Here is a 22,698-nt window from a genome sequence, read left to right on the forward strand (position 1 = left end):
GACAGTGACATGCTTTTGCAAAATTTGTTCCTGAAGAAAATCTTTTTTCTTTCTGCTCCTCTGGCTCTCTATTGCTCAGCAGAATAAGATTCATCATGAAATATGGTACTGATTTGCAGAAATCTGTTTCTGTCCCTAAAAATACCAATTGAAACTGCCGTTAGACTCCCCACTATGGTTGCCGGATATGTCTAGCTTTCCACCCCAGCCCTGTATCCAAGTGGGGTGCTTAACAAGATGGAGAAAGGTTTCATCCCGTGAATACTGCCGAATACGTGTGTGTGTTGATGTTGATTTTTTGAGGAATCAAGATAAGAGAGTTTGCTAGGACTTAGAAGTCTTCATAAAACAGAGGTCCTTGACATCTCCATGGCAACATGGGTATATTGAGGTCTTGACGTCGGAAGCACTTCAGCCTCATCAGGAGGACAAATCCCATCCACGACCTGAAGTCCTCAGGAGACATGCGTTACCCAGAGTCTCGGTCCCTCTACCGATGGTCACCAAAGCGACTCTTGGCTTACAGAGTCAGAGACTGCCTTCGTTGGACAAGGGTCTCAGCAGGACCACCCAGGCCACCTCCTCTCACAGATGAGGAACCAGCAATCCCAAAGGAAGCAACAGCTTCTCTGAGGCCCATCACCCTCCTGGCCTGGGACTCAGGTCTCCCCTATCACCTCATTCTCCTGCCACAACCATGGCCATGGTGCACGATGGATGGATTCCCGTCCCACGGAGCTGTCCACCCCACAGTCCCGCAGGTCCACAATGTCAGCGCGGCTGGCCCCCTGGAGAGGCGGCTGCCCCTGTGGCCCTACTTCTGACCATCACAAACAGAACTGAAGAGGTGACCCTGAAGAACGAGGCTTGTTCCCCGGGGTCCCTAGACCACCCTTCCCCAGCCCGCGGCTTTTCCTTGGCTTCACTGGTTCATGGTTTCTTGTTGAAGAGGAAACAGCAATGAGGTTAAGAATAGGTAGGGAGGTTGGGCGACCTCTGATTTAGTTTTCCTACCTCTTTTAGGGTTGAGAAGTTCCCCCGTGTTCTGGGGTCTGGCCTCCGCCTTGTTAAGTAGTTTTAACAGGTGGACACAGTCCACATGCCCCCTTCTGCGGCTCCCAGGTAGAGGTGAGGCACCGTCCTGCCCCTGACAGGATCCTGTGATGTTGGCTGTCAGGAAGACCGTGAGTTGGGGACACAGGACTTTGGAAGCATCGGGAATATTCCCAATTTTGAGCTCTGTGGTGACTTTAAAGATGTGCACGTATATAAAAATTATTGAGCACTTTATTGCACATGGGCAATAGAGAGAAATATGTTGAAAAAGAAAAAGTGCTATTTATAGACATGGAAATACGTTCCCTCTGTGTGAAATGAGAGGAGAAGACAATTTAGGGAATAGTTTGCACGGGATCGTCTTATTTTAGGGGTTATAAAACAAGGGTTGGCAAACTGTAGCCCACGGACCAATCTGTGTTTGTAAACAACGGCGTATTGGGACAGAAGCGGATTTATTAGTTTGTGTATTTTCTCTGTCTGCTGTGCTGCCGGATCTCGGTTTGCCTGAGCTGCCGTAACAAAGTAGCTCAGGCTGAGTGCTTTCAACGAGAGAAGTTCACCATCTCCTGGTCCAGGAGGCTGCAAGTCCGGGATCAAGGGGTCGCACGGGCTGCAGCCCCTCTGCAGGTGTGAGGAAGAAGCTACTCCCACTCTCACCTGGCTTCAGGTGGCTCCTGGGCTCTTGACCACAGAGCCCGCATCTTCACGGGGCGTTCTCCCTGTGCACGTCATGGCCAAATCTCCTCTTTTTTTGTGAAGGCACCAGTCCTGTGGATCAGGGTCCCTCCTGCCCTAGTATCACCTCTTCTTAACTAGGTACATCTGCGGGGATCTCATCCCCTCCAGATCCTATTCTGGGGATTAGGACTTTAACACAGGACTCTTTTTGAAAGGAAGGAACGGATTGGCCCATGACACTCTATAACAGCATTGTCAGGTCACTGCAGCTGAGACAGTGAGACCCACAGAACCTAAGCTGTTTATTAAAACAGCTTAAAAAGTGTGCCAACCCCTGTGTTGTGTGCATACGCAGAAAGAGCTTGGAAGACGGCTCAGAAATACGTCAGCAGAGGTTGACTTTGAGTTAAACAAGTATGAGTTATGGGATTTTATGACCCATTTGCTTTATTAATTTTAATTTTAATCATATTTTTAATGATTAAATTTTAGAATTTTAATTTTAATCATATTTTTAGTCCTTTTTTATATTATTTGGAGTTTGCAAATTCTTATTTTTGTGACATCCATGAACAGTAAGTATATTTACCTTGGGAAGAAAGGACACCATTTCTATTTGGTCCCCCTCCCCTTCCAGCTGCCAGGTCTTGTCCCTAAGTGGTTTTTTGTGCTGCGCTACAAACCTTTCTAAGCAGGCCACCGTCCCCCCCGCCGTTGGGAAGTGTAAAGGACAAACACTTAGAAAACCTGCAAACCTGCCTGTTTACTCACTGGGGTATACAGATTCCTCGTGTCTTTATTTAGCTGCCTCTTGTAAGTTGGGGAGAGAAGGTTCTGGCTTTTATCTCTTCATTAAAAATAGATCCTTTTATGACGAGGGGATGGAGCCATGAGTCATCAGCTCCTGCCTGTGGGATGCTGGCTCAGGCCTCGGGAGCGGGGCCTTGGGATGGTCCCCGGGCCAGCCCATGACTGCCTGGTCTCTTGTCATTTCAGGAAGCTGGACGCTTTCATCTACGACGCTGCGGTCTTGAATTACAAGGCCGGGAGGGACGAAGGCTGCAAGCTGGTGACCATTGGGAGCGGGTACATCTTTGCCACCACCGGCTATGGCATTGCCCTCCAGAAGGGCTCCCCCTGGAAGAGGCAGATTGACCTGGCTCTGCTGCAGTTTGTGGGTGATGGTAAGACCTGCAGGACCCCCTGCTCTGGGGGGACTTGAGATCTCATGCTCTGGCTTCTGACCTCTGTTGTAGTGGGCCTCGGGACAATGGGTTTGCTCACTAAGTGTCTGTGAAGTGCCTCTCATAGACGCGTGGGTCCTGGTGGCTTAACTGGAGACCAGTCCCAGATGACTGAGTTTAAAAAGGAAAGCACTGTAAGGATGCATCGGCACCTCTCTGTGAATTGAAGAAGGAGTTGAACAAACAACCTTAGGGACAAACCAGAGCCAGGACAGTCTGGGGGCCTTGACAGTGGGATCCATAGGTCCTCTTTCTGCAGAGGCGGTTCTCAGTGGCAGCGGGACCATTTTGGCCCCTTTGATCAGGACTGGGAGCTCGTTTGCTGCTGGCTTCTAGCAGACGGAGGCCAGGGATCAAGGATGTTGGCAAACACGGTTCAATGCCCGGCCAGCCCCTTTCATGCCACTTCAGCACAGACTCCCGTGACCCCGATGCTAGTCGTGCTGGGACCGGATGCTGCTCTCAAATGTTACAAAGTTAGGCTGCCTCAGTCCCAATTTCCAAATTTTGAATTCCAGAGAAAGGCTTCCTCATGATGTTTGGGTGAGAGACTCTACAGAACCCGTCCTGGTGACCAAGGGTGGGGTCATGTTGAACTAACACGTGGCTCTCAGTATCATCCCTGGGGGAATGAGAGGAGGCTCGCTCCAGAGAGAGGGTGGTGGGCGGGAATCCCAGGGCTTTGACCACCTAACACACCCCAAGACCCTTCTCTGCTGACACACAAGTGCAGTGGTAGCCGCCACCCTCCAGGCTGCAGTCTACGGGGAGTAGGGCCTTTGTGGACCGTGTGGCCTGGGGCTGGCTCTCTGCAGAAGCGTTCCCTCTACTTACCCTTTCCCACCCGCTAGCTGGTGACCTCACGGAGGGCGAGTGGCTTTGGAGTTGTGGTTTCTTCCTGAATTGCTAAACCAAGTTGAGAAAAGCAAAGTCAACACAGAGAGGGGTAGCACCAGAAATTTGCCCAAGAACAGGAGGATGCAAAGGCCCAGGGCAGAGCTGAAGCCCCTGTTCAAGGCCAGGTGGAGACTGTCTGATGACAGAACGTGCTCTGCCTGTCTGAAGTTGAGAGGAAAACCTGCCAACGGCCACAGTCAGCTGTGACACTGAACTAGACAGGGGTCAGGGCACAGGGCTGGTGTGGCTCTGAGCGGAGCGGGGAATTCCTCCTGGCTTTTTGTCCCTTCTCTGTTTCCAGAATTCAACCCTGGCTCTCGTGTCCAGCATTCTCCATGCGTTTTATGTTTCACTCTCAAGAATAAGAATACCTGATCCTTGGAATTCCCTGCAGGGCTTTTGTACCGTCCTTGCATCCTTGGTCACATCCTCTGTGGTGCAGTCAAGGTTTGTCTCTGTGCCCGTCGGCCACTGCTGTGAGATCTTAGCGCCCGCAAGAAGCCTCTGTGTTGCTCTGGGGAGAGCAGGTCGGGTGGAGGTGGCTTTCCTCAGGCTGGGCTGGGAGGGGCAGCTAGGCCCTGCCACTGGCCCATGGGTCCACTCTGTGACCTCTGCCCCACGCGTGTTATTCTGGGTCACACGCTGACCCGGCAGTAGCTACCAGGCGGAAGCTCTTTTCTCAGCCATGTCGGAGGCTCAGAAGGAACACAGAACATCATCTGCAGATTTCAAATCTCTGCTTTGTCACATTCATGCCTGCCCGTCTCCTCCTTTCCAAGACAAGTCAGGTGGCCACACTCAAAGTCAAAAGGCTGGAAGTCTTTTATGGCTGGGATTTGGACAAGGAGCATGGATCCTGGGGGACGCTCAGGATTTGAGGCCAGCTGTTCCATCAGCTGCAGGGACACCCGACACCTCTGCATAGGGTGACTTGTTCAGCAAATTGGAGACTCAGCCCCACCAGTAAGCACCCCAGAACCCCGAACAGAACAGGCAATTGGTGAATGAAGGTTGAACACATAAAAACACATATGGATGGGTGGTTGGGGTCAGGACGTATTTCATTTGACAGGAAGCTTTTAAAGATGCTGGGTATCTGTCGGATGAGTCCTAACTCCAGCCCTGTCCCTGTGCTTGGTGCTCTCGTGGCATCCATGATACACAGGGAAGCCATTTGGGGAGGAGCACATGTCAGTCACCACACTTGGGACATGACAGGTGTCTTCAGTCAGGTCTTCACAAGAGCCTTCTGAGGTCAGGTATTTCTCTTTGCCATTGTACGGAGGAGGACATAGCAGTGGAGTCAGGTTGCGGGGAGGACTGTGAGTCCCGTGGACAGTACGTGACGATGTCTTTCTTCACAGGCCTTATTCTGGAAGGTGGTCAATTAGGCAAAACCCTTGCTTCATTTAATTTTCTAAGATGTCTATCAAAGTTGACTAATTAGACCCTTGAGATTTACAGAACTCTTTAGAAAGGAGTAATTTAGTGCCTTTGTGAACCAAATCTGTATTTGTCCCATTTATTAAAACTTCTGCAAAACAGATGATCTACCTTGGCCTCAGGTACTCATTTTTGAATGGGTAGAGACGTGGGTCCTTGGTAGGAATGGTGCGAAGATGAAATGGGAGGATTTCTGTCCAGTAACAGCAGGGCTCCTGCAACGTGGCGACCGTTCCATAGCCACTGGCCGTCACCTCCCTCATCGGTTACTGTAAGGACCATCGCCACACCCTCGCCATCTTCACGGTATCCTCGCCCTCATAAGCACCAACAGCACCGTCATCACCATCTTCCTCCTCACCCCTCAGGACTCCCGCGTTCAACGCAGCTGCTTCAGAGTTGCGCTGACAACGGCACGGTCGCTGTGTGCCCTGGAACCGCCTTTCTGGTGCTGTGCAGGAAATGCCTTCTTCGCAGCCCCTTACAGACGTCTACTTACAGAGCATCTCGGTTCCCGTAGACATTTGACGTCCTGCCTCGTTGCTCTCCTGGTCATCCTGCCAGGGCGGGAAACGTTCATCCTTCTAAAGCTTCCTCCCCAAAGGCCATCTGGAGGCACAGACAGGGCAGAGAAAATGACGTTGCTCCGGGGGGCGTCTTGAGATAATCTTCCCGGAAAGCCGTGTCCAATTCTGAATGTCTCTCTAGGAGTAAATACATGAATTAACACAGCTGCATAAATATTTCACTTATCTTATGCAACTTCAGCAGGATTAATTATGCTCTAAAATTAGACCCGTAAAGAGCATGGTGCCGAGAAGTACCTAATTATTATTCATCCTTTAGAATGGAGTGTTTATCTCTTGTTATAGAGTAGCTTCGGTGGACGATTACGACTCTAATGAGTGTCAAAAGTATAAAAAAAATTTTCCTAATGAGCTGTGTAAATATAACCTTTGAGTGGAGTGTTTGGTTACCGAGGGAACCTCTTACATGAAGCCTGCCAGGCATTTTCCTCAGAAAAAGGGCTGCTGGTCACCTGCCTTGAGGACTAGAGAGTCCCCATTGGGCCTTGCCTTCCTTCTCCTGTCTGGCTGCCGTGTCCTTTCTGAAATGCAGGGGAGCATCTTGGGGCATTTGGTTCTCAGTAGTCTAGAGACAGTGCTCACAGATACTTTCCAGCCTCAATCAGCATCAGTTCCCCGATATCCTCCTAGGCACTGAAGTCCGAAGAAGGGGCTGTCACGGTCTTTTTCCTCTTTCTGTCAAGGAACTAAGAGTTCAGCTGGTTGACAATGTAGAAACTTAAAACAGAAACATATTTATGCTAACTCGTGCCTAGGAATTCCTGTGCATAAATCCATGTAGATAGACATTTGTGTAACTGGACACACACACATAAACCTTTTTTTCCGTAGGGGTCTTAAGTAGCTAAGAGGGTCATCAAATAGATATGAGATGTACTAGGGTTTGTTTTCAAAACAGGAAATGAACAGAATGAGTCATAAAGTAAAACATGGGTAGTGAGATTTAGATCAGAATAGAATGGACCGGAGTTCCTGGAAGCCTCATCCAGCACTTTTCTACAGGGTGCCTGATATGCCCCTGGCACCTGAAGGTTGACAAGGGAGACCACAGAGACCGGGCAAGCCTCAGTCTTGAAGAGCCACATTGCTCACTTCCAAGTGGAGGTGAACCAGGGATCTCCAGGGCTCACCTGTCTCATGAGCTTTGTGATTTTCCGTGTGACTCGGGGACTTGAAGAGGCAGAGGGAGGATCATGGAGGTCAAAGCCTCCTGGTCTGTAGGACCAGCCAGAAGCCATCAAGGGGAGTGAGATGGCACAGTTATTCAGAGGCAAATGGTACCGAGAGAGTTATTTTTGAGCGTCTGCTCTGCGTTCCTGCACCCGCCAAGAGCATCACGCGTGGTATCAGGAAAGCTTCGCTCTTCCTGTAACATCTTTACCGCACATCTTCTCATCTCTGTTTTGCAGAGTGGTGAAATGAGGTTCAATTTGGTTGAGCCACAGTAGAGTCTCAAACTCACCATGAACAGGAACCACCTGGAAATCTTATTTAAAATAGAGATTTCATTTCAGTCGGTCTGCAGGAGATGGAGCGTCTGTGTGTCCAACCAACTCTCCGTGTGCTGCTGGTCTGCGGACAACACTGGGGAGGGATGAAAAGCTGAACAGTGTCTCTGAGTCCAGTTCCGATGATGTCTCCGTTAAACCATGCTGGTTGCAGGTGACGCTAAGAAACAACTTTTAGCCTCGCAAAGCTTCCAGCTGCTTCTCTTTCTCTTTCTAGTTTGCTTGTTTTCATGGTACGGATTTTGTTTTAAACTCAAATATATATTCCTTGTCTCTGGTAACACATCTTCATTCATTGACCCAATTAAAGTAAACACATTGATTATTACATTACTGTATCATCATATATTTTAATAAATTATTTACATGGCATCTCCCACTGAACATAACAACACATTGAGTTATATATGATACAGATTATCTGTGAAACATTTGAAAGCCATGACACATATCTCTTGTTTCAATAGGGTGACCAATTTTTCCAGGATTCTTCCAGCTTTTAACTAGTTAGTGACCTCGGCTACACGGTATCTGAGGCTCTGTGACAGCTTCCATTTATGAAATATTTGAAAGCTGTGCTGCACGTGTCATTTTAGCTGGACAGGTACACTGGGTTCCTCTGCTCTTTTTCTATTGTAACTTGACCGGCAATTGTTTTAGATTCACCCAGATTACTAACACACTGGATGGGACCGCAGGTTCTGCTCTGTGTTAACAAGGACCCTTGCTGTAGTTGGCTCTGGAGCTGTGGAGGGCCCTGACCCAGGAGGATGCTGCTCACAAGCTTGGAGCAGAGGAGCAATGGAGGAGCCCACTCCCTGCCTTCGGGGGCCAATGCTGACATCCTGATTCCTTGTTTGTTGGCTGCTCTTCCACTGGAGCATGCAGGATGGCTTTTGACAGTGAGGGACTCCGTGCGGCCATCTGGAGTTGAGAGTGTGTGCTTGCCGAAGTCCTTCGTGTCTCTAATTAGGATTTTCATCACTCGTTCTGGCCTGCTGGAAGAGCGGCCGTTATCCTCAGCACTGCCCTGGTCCAGCTTCCAAGCTCAATATCTTTGGGCTGATGTTCTCATCCTGGGGAGAGCTAGATGAAGACTCGGGCACCTCAATTTCCCTGAGCATCAGATTCCCCATCTTTAAACTAGAGTTGTTTAAAGATTCAAGGTAAAAACAAAGAAACTTGCCCAATCGATAGGTCAATGAGAAATTAAAAAGGAAATTTAAAAAATCCCTTGAACCAACTGAAAATGGAATTGCAACATGCCAAAAACCTACAGCATACAGCAAAGGCAGTCCTAAGTTGGCTTTGGGGTTGTAGGATTCGGTCTCTTCATCGCTGAAAATCCAAACAACGATGAATACCCACCTTGGAAAAGGAGAAAGACCTCCAAGACACCAGTCCGATGCCCGGCCTGCATTGACGTCTGTTTGTTCTGGTCTGCCCGGGTCTCCTGGCCCCTGGAGTGGCTGCATTCTCTGTCCCTGAGGGCGCACACTGTTCGTGTCCATCCTCGCTGCCTGCCCCCGCCCCTCCCCCAGGACTCCATAGACTTGGCACCACCGCAGGCCTCAATTCCATTCACTTAGCAGCTGGATACGTGGAGGGACCACTTGACGGTACTGCAGATGTGCATTCGCAGGAGTGATTTCGTCAGTTGGATATCTTCCTGATGGGCAGGGTGTTATTTTCTTGAGGAAGGACCTTAGGTGTCTGTAGGGAGAGAGATGCAAGGAGGTGCTCACTAAACGCCTGTCCCATATGACAATCTTCGGGAACACTGTCCTCACCCTAGGACAGAGACCAGTTCCTCCATGTCATGTGCTCTTGTAGCCAAATGCCCCATTTTATTTCACCTGTCTAACAGCCCTCTGGGATGGATAGACACAGTGCTATTTCATAAATTGCCACCAAGTCCAGTAATAGGGAAACGGAAGCCCAGAGAGGGTGGCTATGACTTCACCCAGGTTGAACAATGGAGAGTGTCTGCTTTGGGCCTAAAACCCAGATTGCCTGCCTCCTGGACCGAGCATGTGTCGGAGAGCAGGTGAAGGGGAACCATACGTGGGACAATCCCTGACCTGTTCCTCTGGGGGAAGACTTGCTCCCTGTGGCAGGAGCCAGGGGCAGGGAGGACAGTTGGGGTATCTGCAGGCTCTGGGGCCAGGACCCAGTCCAAACCATGAAACCCCCAGTAGAATGAGCTCCCTATCTCCCTGGCGGCTGTCCTTCCCCAGAGTGCAGTAGAGGAGGGCAGAAGAGCCAGCGAGGATCGAGGACACGTGCCTTGCTCAGCTCAGGCAGGACCTTACCAAGGGGGCCACAGGCAAATTCCGCATTGGGGACATCCTCCGGGGTGCACGCGTGGTTTGATTATTTATTTATTTGGACAAACCAACCTGCTCCCATCGCCTCGCTCTCCAGCTACATGCAAACCAAGCTCCAGCACAGACCCCTTCCCCCCGGAGGAGCTTGTGAAATAAAGCTGTATCCCTCCACCTTTGATATCTGTTGTACTTCGCTGATGTGGTTTTGCAATGTCATTAGCATAAATAGGGGACTCAAAGCTTGATGTCTGCAGCTGCACTTCAGTCAGATCTCCTGTCAAAGGAGCTTGAATTCCTGCTGTGTTCAAGGCTGAAGTTACTCCGGTGGTCCCTAAGAATCTAAACGCTTGAATGTTTCCTTCTCTCTCTCTCTCCCCACTCTCTCTGAGCGCAGGCATGAACACATTTCATTTCTTATCAACCAACACTTGTTTTCCAAATTCCCTAACTTGAAACAGGAATCTCACATCAGGATCAATCACTTAAGTTGAACTCATGGTTATTCCATTTCCACAAGTTCAAAGTTGGCTTCTGGGTTGTAGGATTCAGTCTCTTCAATCAAGATCCTGGTGGAGGGTGCCAGGGATTATACCTGTGGAGCCAGCAATTAGGGGCATGAGGTGGAAATGCCTTCCCCCTGCTGGGTGGTAACCAAGGGATAAACAGGAGAAAATGTTTTCCTCAGGGTTGGGAAATACCCGTGGCCATGTCCAGTCACAGCCTGTTGTGGGTTTTTTTTTGGCATGAGGGATTGAACCCAGGGGCACTTAACCACTGAGCCACATCCCCAGCCCTTTTTAAATATTTTCTTTAGAGGCAGGGTCTTGGTGAGTTGCTTAGGGCCTCGCTAAGTAGCTCCTGCCTCAGCCTCTGAGCCGCTGGGATCACAGGCATTCTCCTGTGCCCAGTGAGTCACAGTCTGTTTTTGAAAATAAAGTTTTATTGACATCCTGGCCCAGCCATTTATTTAGGTATTATTTCTGGCTGTTTTTGCACCATCACAGCATTGCTGAGCAGTTAGAAAGGACCAGTGTTTACTCTTGGGTTCTTTACAGAGGAAGTTTGATGACACTTGATCCAGACTCTCTGAAAAAAGATAAGAAGGGTTGAGGAGACAAAGCTACAAGTCTCCCAGTCCTCCTGGGGGAAAAGGAGAAACAGAAGAAAGAAGGGAAAGCCAGGAGGAAAAGAGGGTCTGAGAGAGATGAGGGGAGAAGAGAGAAGAGGGGGCAGAAAATGATAGAGGACAGAGAAAAAGAGAAAAGAACAGTCGAGAAGGAAGGGAAGAGAGTCGAGGAGGGAGGGGAGAAAGAAATGGGCAAGCAAGCAAGGCTAGGAAAGGTGGGTGGATGTGCTCTGCCAGGGGTTTAGGCAGCAGCTCGCCTGCCTGGGCATCCGGGGAGCAGGCGGGTTTGTGCACTGAGCAATTAGCCGCGTTGCAGATGAAGCTGAAGGCATCTCTGAGCAGTCCGCGGTGCCTCCCGGCTCCAGGGGGCTGGTGCAGACCACCGACTGATCAGCCCTGTCTGTCCCCCGCTGGCTTCCCCTGCCAGCAGTTTTTCCTGACATAGGTCCCTGTGTCCTCAGATGACTCAGCAACACCCAACTGCAACCAGCAACCTCCGTGCATTTAAAGAGATAAATGCAAAATAAGGACGGGGGTGGGGCTTGGGGGGGAGAGGAAGCACAGAGAAGCAGAGCCTTCTTTGAGGGAGTGTTTCCATTTCTCTAAATGGAAATAGCTTGCTGGCTACCATTATCTTTATTTTTTAATAGATACTTTAATAATAAGCATGCTTCTGGAGGGTTAGCCATGTATTATGAAATCATCGGAATCTTTATGTGTTAATTTTGTTTAGTCCTCATAATGAGTAAATGGATAAGTTATTTGTCCCTATTTACAGATGAGGAAACTGAGTCACAGGTAGGTTAAGTGATATGTCCAAAATCACCTGACTACAAAGGGAAGGTCTGAGATTGGGGCATGGGCCCGAGGACCCCCCGATCTTTGCTTTAAACATCAGGTAGAATTACAACTCTGTTAGCTGCTGTGTCCCTCGTAGACATCTCGTAAGGCAGGCTTTCTCATCTGGACAAGGGCAAAACTGTATTTAAATGCAGATCCTCCAGACCCCAGATTCAGTGTCCCTTCCCTTTTTACTGATGGAGCAGTGTCGGTTGTGGATGACAACTTGATGACAGAGGTTGGGGGTGGGAGGGAAAGTGACCTACACTATTTTTCCATGTCCATGTGAAGGAGACTTAGTCCATGCCTCAGGCCCCAGCGCCATGGGAATAGACCCAGCCTAATTTTTGAGATCATTCAACCCTGGCAGTTTGGGGAAAACGCAGGACCCAGAAGCAAGAGATGAGAAGGAATGAAACAAGGACAGAATGTAATTAAGGGAAGTCAGATGCTTGGCCGCAACACAGGTTTGCAGAGCTGCCTCTCCAGGCCCACGAAGACCCGTCTTGGTTCTGGAATCGCCTGCTTCCCACAGAGCTCCATGGTGCGGCACGCTCCCCGGCACTTTATCAAGTGATGGTTCTTGCTGAACGTGTTTTAATCAAATTGAGACGAGACTTCAAAGGCAGAAATCACAGTCTGGGGTGCACGAAGCTACCCTGTAGACCACGTTAGCAGGGACTGGGTGCCATTGACGAAGACCCTGAATGTATTGGTCCACTTGGTCATTCATTCTCCCCTGGTCATTCATTCAACAAAGAATAACAGCAGCATCGGAGGTCCTGGTGCTGAGATATAAGCCTGATGACATATTCCTGCTGTCTTGCCTTTCCTTGCTGAGATGCTTTGAACATTTTATATCCAGTGCAACCATTTGGGGAGTCTGTTGAGAATGCACCAAATTTCACTCCCCCAACCCCTATCCTGAGGCATTTTTTCCATTCTCTCTGGGTGATTCTAATCCACAGTGAGATTTAAGAGTCAGTCTTTAGAATAGCAGCATTTAGCATTTAGAAACTTCTGATTCTCTAGCAGAGTCTGGATACCAATGCCAGTGGCCGGCAGCTCACCCAGTTGGGTCCGTGGTGTTGGAGCTTTGCTCCCTGTTTGGTTCCTGGTCCTCTCTTTAGAGCTTCTTGCTGGATTTACATGGAGACCATGGTGATGGTGAATCCTGGAGCAATGTACAGCCTAGAATTTTTAAGCATCAGCCCATGCCATAGGGAGCAGAGCACATCAGGGTGTGAATGGGAGAAGTCAACAGACCCAAATCTCCTCGCCAGCCAGGATCAAAGCGGACACAGGGCTCTTTACTGCTCCCAAGGACTTCACTTCATTTGTTGAGCATGACGGTGCTGAAGATAAAGCAGGCAGGATTGGAAGCTCCACAACTGGACTGGGACTAAGCCAGGCCTGCTCTTGACTTAAATCAGACCTGGGACCGAATTTGGACACCATGGCTCTTCAATTCCTTGCATGTGTGGCTGCGGCCCCTTTAGAACCCGGGATCTGCAAGGTTCAGGATCAACATGGACGATGGGCTGAGCAATATTTTTCATAGGGATTTCTTTATTGCTCCTTCTCTGGGTGGAGGGCCTTCCCATGCACGCAGACCTCATCTCTGCAGAAGAAACAGCAGCTTGCTTGATATATTCTCAGAAAGGGGGTGGTGATTCATGGCCATTTTAATGCCCCAGCCTCTAAGTCACTTTGACCTTCCTCCAACCTAAAAACTATGTCAGGGCAAACTATTCATTCAGAAAAGCAATGTGTTCAGAAGGAAATGTGTCAGTTCTAAGCATAGATCAGCAATAAAGGGCTTAACTGCCTCTTCATTGGCCTGTGACCAGATGGTACCACAAAAATTAGACTTGTTTATCTCCCTCCTAATTTTAACTGGAGACGTATTCAGAATAATAATGGAACAGTAGTTACTTAAGAAACAGATAAAATCCATAAATATCCTGGAGGGCCATCGACTCTCCCTCTGTGCTGAAACTGAGGGTTCTCATTTGCGGAAGTTCCTGACCAATTTCCCAAAGGCCCTTGAGCTGTGAGCTGAAGTGCAGATTATCCGTTTGACACCAGGACTCTGGCAAGGTCAGTGGTGCCAAACCTGAACCTGGCAAGCAGCCACCTAAGCCAGGGAAAGTCAGATGTCAGGAGAACCTTCGAGAGGAAAGAAGTCAGAATGAATGACTTGCTGGTAAGTCAGCAGAGCCCCATGTCCCATGCAGGATTTCCAGGTTAGAACAGATAACACTCCAAATCCCTCTTGCTCTTCCTTGTGTAAACACTTTAATTTGACCATATTAATTCTACTTATCCAAGAACATGGGAGATCTTTCCATCTTCTAAGGTTTTCTTTAATTTCTTTCTTCAGTGTTCTCTGTAGTTTCTTTCTCTGTAGTTCTCATTGTAGACATCTTTCGCCTCTTTTGTTAGATTGATTCCCAAGTATTTTTTTTTTTGAGGCTATTATGAATGGAGTGGTTTTCCTGATTTCTCTTGCACAGGATTCATCACTTGCGAATAGAAATATATTAGGTTTATGTGTATTTATTTTATATCCTGCTACTCTGCTGAATTCATTTATTAGTTCTGGTGGAGTTCTTTGGATCCTCTATATAGAATCATGTCGTCGGCAAATAGTGACAGCTTGAGTTCTTCTTTTCCTACTTGTATCCCTTTAATTTCTTTGGTCTGTCTAATTGCTCTGGCTGGTGTTTCAAGGATGATGTTGAATAGAAATGGTGAAAGAGGGCATCCCTGTCTTGTTCCAGTTTTTAGAGGGAACGCTTTCAGTTTTCTCCATAATGATGTTGGCCGTGGGCTTAGCATAAACAGTTAAGGTATGTTCCTACTATCCCTATTTTCTCTAGTGTTTTGAGCATGAAGGGGTGCTGTATTTTATCAAACACTTTCTCATTATCTATTGAAATAATCATATGATTCTTAACTTTTAGTCTATTGATGTGATGAATTACATTTATCGATTTCTGGATGTCGAACCAAACTCGCATCCCTGGAACAAGCCCCACTTGGTCATTCATTTGAAAAGACACTATCAAATATGTGAAAAAATACATGAAAAATAACCCCAATCTACCTTAAGATAATTGTTTGCAATTTATATATTACCTCTCGGTCCTGGTTACTAAGAGACACATTTCTTTAATTATAATTTTTACCTGGATTTGCTTGAATATCTTTCCATTTTCATTTGTTATATTTCAAATATTTAAAAAATTATTTTAGTTTTATTTGTTCTAATTAGTTGGACATGACAGTAGAATGCATTTATACATTTTGATAGGTCATACATAATAGAGTGTCATCTCTCATTTTTCTGATTACACATATTGCAGGATCACATGGGTCATGCAGTCATACATGTACATGAGGCAATAATGTCTGTTTTGCTCTACTGTCCTTCCTTCCCCTCCCTTCACTCCCCTCTACCTAATATAAAGTAACTCTATTCTTTCCTATCCCCTTCTTATTGTGAATTAGCTTCTGCATATTAGAGAAAACATTTGACCTTTGGTTTTTTGGGTTTGGCTTATTTCACTTAGCATGATATTCTCTAACTCCTTCCATTTACCAGCAAATTACAGAATTTCATTCTTCTTTAAAGCTGAATAATATTCCATCATGTACATATACCACACTTTCTTTATCCATTCATCTGCTGAAGGGCATCTGGGTTGGTTCCATAGGTTAGCTATTGTGAGTTGAGCTGCTATAAACACTAATGTGGCTGTGTCACAGTATCTACTGCTCACAATTATTTCAATTTTTGCATAAAATGTTGACATCAAGCCAGAAGCCAATACATGTCTTTTCTCATGTTAAACATTTTGACATTGTGTTGGTATGTAATGATGGAAGAAGGACTTCATGCCAATTTCTTCTTTTCTTTTGGATTCTCTATTGGAAACAAACTCTTAGAGGTAGACTTTGAAGGGTTAGTGACTACAAACACCTCTAGGAGTCTTCCTATAGAGTACCATTCATGTCCATAGTGCTCGTTCTCATCCAAAGGACTAATAGTGAGCCAGTGTGCCACCTTTACAATAACCTGGTATCACTGAACCCTGGGGTTCTCTTTACTATTTTGGAGTGGGAAATGTGTTATTTCAGGGTGGCCTCAAATTGAGTGCCATAACTTTAGTGACCATTTTACATATCTTAGTGCTTTATTTAAACTTTGGTTGCAATATTTCATGCAAAAAAGTCATTCCTGCAGCAACATAGGTGAAGGTAGATACAGAGGCTTTGTGATCAAATATAAGAACTGACCTTTAGTAACTCTGTGACCTTGGGAAAGTTGCCAGCCACTTCCTTCCTCTTTCAGTTGTGGATTATAATTATATAAAACTGAGTGGTATAATGCATGAGAGTGGCTTGGTGTATTCCTCACCAAACAGTTAAGGACTTGAAAATATCTGCAGAGAACAATGCTGAGGATCTTCTTAAATTGGGATTTATTTGCATTCATACATACAGGTGTTTTTTTTTTTTAATGTTCTTTTTTTTTTTTTTTTTTTTTTTTTGATTGCTTAATCAGGGTTCTGCAAATTGTGGTCCACTGTGCCCGTTGCCTGTTTGTGGAAATGAGGCTCTTTGGAGCGTGGCCATGCCGCTCAGGGGCTGTGGCTGCCTGCGTGTGCCTGAGCTATAGGGCAGAGCAGAGCCGCGGGGATGGAGACCGCATGGCCATAGAGCAGAACATACTGACTAATTGGCCCTTTACAGAAAAAGATGTCTAACTTCTGGTTTAAATGGTAAAAGTAAAAGATGTACTTCTGAAATAATTCCAACGATATGGAAGACTTGAACTAAACCCAGCTCATTTCCCTTTAGCCTTCAAGTCTTTTTTTTCCCTCCCCCCCCCCTTTTTAAAGAAATCTCACATTAAAAAAAAAAAGGTTTTATTCTTTCTGATTTAGAAATTTTGTTCCCTTCTTCTTGCTTGTTACCCAGTCTTCCTTAGGATCCTCCCCAAAAGGAAACCTTATTCCTCTCCTGGGCTGGTCCTTTCTCTTTCTTTTTCATGTTTTATTTCTTTGTGTCTTCTGTGAACTACAACATTTATTCATCATATTCCTCAAACCCCAATGCCTGGTTAATTTTTGAACAGCTGTGTAACTGCCACCCAGATGGAGATGCAGAACATGGCCCCAGAAAGCTGCCTCCTGGCCCGTTAACCAGGATTCTTCCCCCCAGAGTAGCCTCCACTCTGCCCTCCACAATCACAAATGGGTTTTGCCTTTTGAATGCCACATAAATGGTGAGATCATATGACGATGTCCTCTCTCCATTTCCTACTGTGCAATACCCCAGTGGAGAAACTTACTACTATATATTTATCCATTTTGTGGTTGATGGACATTCAATCGTGTCTGGTTTCTCCTGAACATTCTTTTACCGTCATTTTGTTTGCATGTTCACTTATTAGTTGGGGAACATGCCTAGGAAGGAAGCAAATGGGTCGCAGAGTATGCATACGCTCAGATTTAGTGGGGTAGCAGCCAGTTTCCAGAAGAGGTACAGCCAGTTGGCTTCCACCACGGTGCCTGTGGCTCGTCCCTTCACCGAGTGCCCCGTTTCTCCTTCCTGTGAGAGAAGGAGCACAGGCTTTGTATAACTGAAATCCAATCTCTTGGTGTGTGGTCGACATTGTGTGATCACCAACAATAGCCGAGAGATCCAAATTCATTTCCCAGGTTCCACGCTGACTTTGTTTGTGACCTTGGATTTTATCAGCTGGCCTCAGGTGTATCATTAGTGAACTGGAGCTGGACTGTTGGGTCTGCTACACATACTGAACTGGAATCTGAGTCTAGCTCCTCCCCTCTGCCCATACCCATGCCCACTCTTCCCTGGCCATGGTCTCACCTTGTCTGACACTTCAGACCTTCGTCAGAAGCAGAGCTGAAAGCCCTCTTCAGTCCTAACCCAACCCTCACCTCACCCCCACCTGTCTCCATAGGAAAAACAGGGGCTTCCTTCTGCCTGGTTATGGGTGGTGCAGATAACAGGGACAGGGCTTTTGCCCAGGGGTCTCTTTCTCCCTTTCTGTCCCTGACCCATCACCCACTCCCTGACCCCTTCCTCTGTCCTCTCCCCTTCTCTTCCCTTCCTCTCGCTCTTCTTTTTCATCCACGCCCAAGACTTGAGAGCCCATTAAGCTCTCCGCACTGTCCTAGGCAGTGGGGAATAGAAATAAAATGGAAGTGATCCAATTTGCTTATGGATTTTACAGTCTCAGCGAGCTTGTTGTCAACACTTCAATAAAAAGGGAATTGAAAAGCAGTGAGGTCATTTTATTTGCTGAAAGAAAGGAGATATTTCTTGGCATGGGATGGGATTATTGCTATCCTTCTTCATCCTGTGTCTACAATCTTCAAAACACAAGGACCCCTTTGTGATATTAAAAAGTCCTCACGCCCTTACAGGATGAGTCACAAGATTTTGAGGACAATTGATGGCAAAAAATGTGCAATGTCAAAAAGTTACTGTGAATTTATTGATGCGCACACATTCCCATGGCTTTTAAGTCATATCAGCCTGATCATCTATGTCCGTGTGAGACAAATTGGTCAAGGAGACCCCAGAAGTGCTTGGTGCACACAGAATTTCATAGACTTCTGACAACTCTTCTTCATTCTTGCCTCAGAGATTTGTTTCTCTCCAGCTCCACCCTCTAATGGAAAACTGTGACCATGTTTTCCCTAGTCCTCTCCCCTGTTTTTAACTGGTCTTCTCTAAGAGTCCCAAGTTGAGGACATGTGGCCATAAGATGCCTGAACTCCAACTTGCATGGTTGGTCAAATGGCCTGTGAAACCCAACCAGCTGGCAACAGGCAGCAGTGAACTCCACACGCTCCGGTTCCATCCGTGGAGCCGAAACCTCAGTTGGAAGGTGGTGATGAGCATTTATGCCTGAGACAGCTTGTCTCTGCATCTAACTGGATACATTTAAGCCGAGCCCTATTTTTATTTTAGTTTTGTGGCTTCTCAGCATTATACCGAAATGGAATATTCTGACATTTAAATAAGGAATATTTATCTTCCAAATCCAGCCTACTTGTGTCTGGAGCCTTGTTCTATTCCCCAGCACCCTCAACGTCACAGGTATTTTTTCTCCTCCGCAAACTGCAGCGTCCCTCTGAGATCCTGGGCACAGAGGTCACAGGCTTCAGAATAGTATTTCCAGACCCAAGGTCACGTGGGTTTTATTTTGCTCTTATTCGTCTGATCTATTGGTTTTGTTTTTTGGACTGGGGGAGGCTTTTTGCTTGACTTTTTTTCTTTTTAAGTACACTTATGTCATGGAGTCCCACAGGGAAGAAAGGAAGGGTGGAGTTCCTTGCTGCTGCATCCTGGAGACTGGACTTGGCTCTGGCTTTGAGTCTGGAGTGTTCCATCAATGAAGCTGAGCCTCAAGGTCAGTGGTTGGATCTGGCTGACCTGACCCTGCTCTAAGGCCACCGATGAGATCCCCAGACCTGACCAGCAGCCTCCCTCTATAGGCAGGGCAACTGGGCAAGAGAGGACCTGCCTCAGCCACTCCGGCCCCAGGCCACCCTCTCCCCCAGGGCTGCAGCTTCATCTCCGCAGCTGTTCGGGTTGAGAACAGGAGATCTGCATGGATCTGTGCCCTGGAATTTCCACAAAGGAAGTCTTCGCTTTGCCATTTCCAGTTCCATTTGGGCTTCTGAGAAGCCCACACACCCAACTCCTGGACAAAACATGAAAGAGAACAGAAACGGGGCCATTTCCCCTCTGGGTGCTCCAGAAAATCCCCCTGGGGTCAGCAGCAACATCGGCCTAGCTGCAGAAGGAAGTCTGCTCCCCGTGGGAACCACCAGACCCCAGGGCCAGGATCTTTGAGTGGAACGTGCTTGCCCTGAGAGTCGGCCTTGATTTCTGGGTTCCAGAAGCTATTCCCGACCCTTTCTCCTGGGACTTCACCTTGCTTCCTCTCTTGCTGGTCCTTGGATCTGTGGATCACAAGCTAGTAAGGGAGAGAGGAGCCTGTGTCGTCTCCATCGGTATGGCTTTATAAACCACCCACTACATGCCAAAACTTGTACCAGGGATGCAAGAAGCAGAATCTAGGCCCATAATAAACTCACCCTTCATTGATGAAGACCTAGAACAAGTGATGGTTATACTCCATCGTGACGGATTCCTATTGAAGAAATGTCCCGGATGTTGTGATAGGAGAAGTCATTCCCTCTGTATTCAGGGGAGACTTCCGGAGGTGCAGACCTCTGAGCACCAATGACTAACCCACAATAGTCACTGCCCCATTCTCAAGACAATGCTGCATTCTGGGTAATTTTTATGGGCGATGGTGACATTGATGACAGCTTACAGAGAATCCTTGTCAGGAGTGGTCTCTTGCACATGGACTTCTCTCGGGAGCAGAGGGCTTAATCCGAATGCTCCTCCTGCCTCTGAGATGAGGATGGGACCATAGTAATGACTGTCTTCTGCAATAGAATTTGCTGGGGACCTCCTTCCACGCTGTAGCACTGTTTGAATGAACACCTGGCTTGTACCTGGAAGAACCGCTCTTATGGGGCATGTGAGGAGGACCTGGGTTTCTTATCATGGGGCTGTGGCTGGAGAAATGTGGGGCGATGTTTTCTTGGTCCACGTCAGAGCGTTCACTGTAGAACACCTTCAATCCATGGCCCTGTTGTTCCTAGGATGCCCCAGACTCCTTAGCACAAAAGGGACTCTTTGCGTTCTAGCTCTTGCCCTTCAGGCCCCTCTTTCAATCCCTTCTTCCTTCCCCGAATTCTGAACTACTCTCTGATCTCAGAACATTCCATGTGTTTTCCTACCTCTGACCCTGTGCAAATCTAACCATCTGACCACACCATAACTGCTGGTTTGCCTGACTGTCTCTTCCGCAGGACTCTGAACTCTCAGAGGCCAAAGGTCATGTTACTCATCTCTACCTGAAAATGCATGGACCTTAGAAATGTTCTTTCCCAAGGAATAAATGAATGAGTGGACGAACGAGTGAATGAATGAATGAGTGGACGAACGAGTGAATGAATGAGTAAAGAAAAAAAACCACATTGAAATCTTCTGATGAGCAAAAGTATTAGCTTTCTTGATCAAATTTGAGACAGAACATCAAACCCAGTTTCTCAATCACACACAATCACTTTTTATAGCATCACTGCCTGGGATCAAGTACCTTGGCCAGAAACCAAGAAAAACGATCTATATGTCTTCCTGCAAGGTTAGATGTAGAGGGTGATTTAAAACAACGTTTCAGCAAAATCCCAGGTTCTGGACAAAGCCTAAGGGGTACAGGTTCAAAATGGATTTTTTCCAGTGGACCTCGGGGGAGCCATGCCTGGGAAGTCTGGAGGCTTGTCACATTGCTTGCCATGAAATCCTTTCTGGAAGCAGTCCCCTTGGCTCTTAGACAATCTCATGGAATGGAATGAAATCTAATCTGAAAAGCAACTGCGCTCCCTCTGGAAGTGCAGAGAGAGAATCCGAGGGCCAAGTAAGAACTGACTTCTCTTACTTCGGACTTAAGGGAGTCTTCTCAGAGAGCGGGAACTCTTCCCTGCACAGGCCTCTGTAGGCTTGTGGCTGTGTGAGCTGGAAGGGGACAGGAAGGGTTATATGGTCCTCTCACTCCTCAGCTCCCCTGACCTCGGACAGTGATAGTACCACCCAGAAATACCCCCGAGTAATTAGTGTGCCATGGGCACCATATGCATGCAGCATCGCCTGCCAAAACACGTCTCCTCTGAGCTGAGCACTGCCCTCTCTGGCCTGGTGTCTACACAGGCCATGACAAGTTGACGCGGAGGTTGCACTTGTTGGTTTTTAAACTCTACTACTGGCCTGAGCAGAGTAGACTTCATATCATTTTGTTAAATAAAAGAGAACTGGCCACATGAGTGGCTGAGTGGATGGAGAGATGGGCAGTCTGCTGCCCAAGGCCATGTGGGCAGTTGGAAATGTTGGGGAGGGGAACTGTCAGACCCAGCTGTGGGCTCCAGTCCTGCCTCCTCCTGACCATTTGGGCCTTGCTCTGACTTGAGCTTCTCCCAGAACCCTCAGGGAAGGGTGCTTCCTTTGTAGCTCATCCTGATATATTCTGCCTAAAGCACTCTTGTGATTTGCTGGGCTCCAGCTAGTTGAATTTTCAATCACTCCTTTTTGCAAATATAAAACCCGTGTCTTATACCTTGTCAGTGATTGGGTGGGTCCCGGGGGAACCCCATGCTCCTGCACCAACCTGCACCATCTGCACCTTTTCTTCGGATCAACCTGTTCATCTCATGCTGCCTCTAACAGGGTCACCCAAGCAGATAGCGGAAGTGAGTCTGAGACACACAGCGCTGCCTCAGCTATCTGCACTTGCTCCTCCTTAGATGTTGCACCTCTGTCTTTTGACTCTTGAAACTTTCCCGCTCTGCCTTCTGATGGTGCCAACATCAGGAGAGGACAGCACTGTGACCCCAGCTCCACATATCGGACTTGCAGTCTCAGGCTGGGGCAGAACTCAGAGATACCTGTGGTTGCCATGTCTTCTCCCTCGAAGACAGGTACAGGAAGACCTTGGAATGCAGGTGTAACTTCTGATGGGTGCAGAGGAGTTCTGCAAATATTCACAAGCTGCTTGTCATTGGAAGAGTAAACGGAAAAAGAGACAGTTCTGAGTCTTCTGTGGGGACCCGAGTTCTCAAGGAGGGAGAGGAGATAATGCAGTATGGACGCAGACCCAGAGCTGACAACCCGAGGCTCCATCTGCTCCCAGGAGGGCACTTAGCTCGTGTCTTCCCAGCAAGAAGGAGTCTGCTTCAGGAAAGAGATTTAATTGTCCCATTTGTCAGCTCTGGTTCATGAGGTAACACTGACAAAGATTGTAACCTCTATGCAATAGGAAAAACTGACAGTATGAGGCTCCTGACGGGACCACTCTTTGGAAAAAATGACATT

The 22,698-nt window shown here is 47.5% G+C and overlaps 1 protein-coding gene across 1 annotated transcript in view; it reads left to right on the forward strand.

The window, feature by feature from the left end:
- Window positions 1-22,698, forward strand: part of Grin2a (glutamate ionotropic receptor NMDA type subunit 2A) — a 351,712-nt gene that overhangs the window by 315,007 nt on the left and 14,007 nt on the right. The window contains 1 exon segment of the mRNA XM_047534156.1: window positions 2,734-2,921. Coding sequence (XP_047390112.1) covers window positions 2,734-2,921 — 188 coding nt within the window.

Source organism: Sciurus carolinensis, chromosome 18 (assembly GCF_902686445.1).
Source record: "Sciurus carolinensis chromosome 18, mSciCar1.2, whole genome shotgun sequence".
Classification (NCBI taxonomy): domain Eukaryota; kingdom Metazoa; phylum Chordata; class Mammalia; order Rodentia; family Sciuridae; genus Sciurus; species Sciurus carolinensis.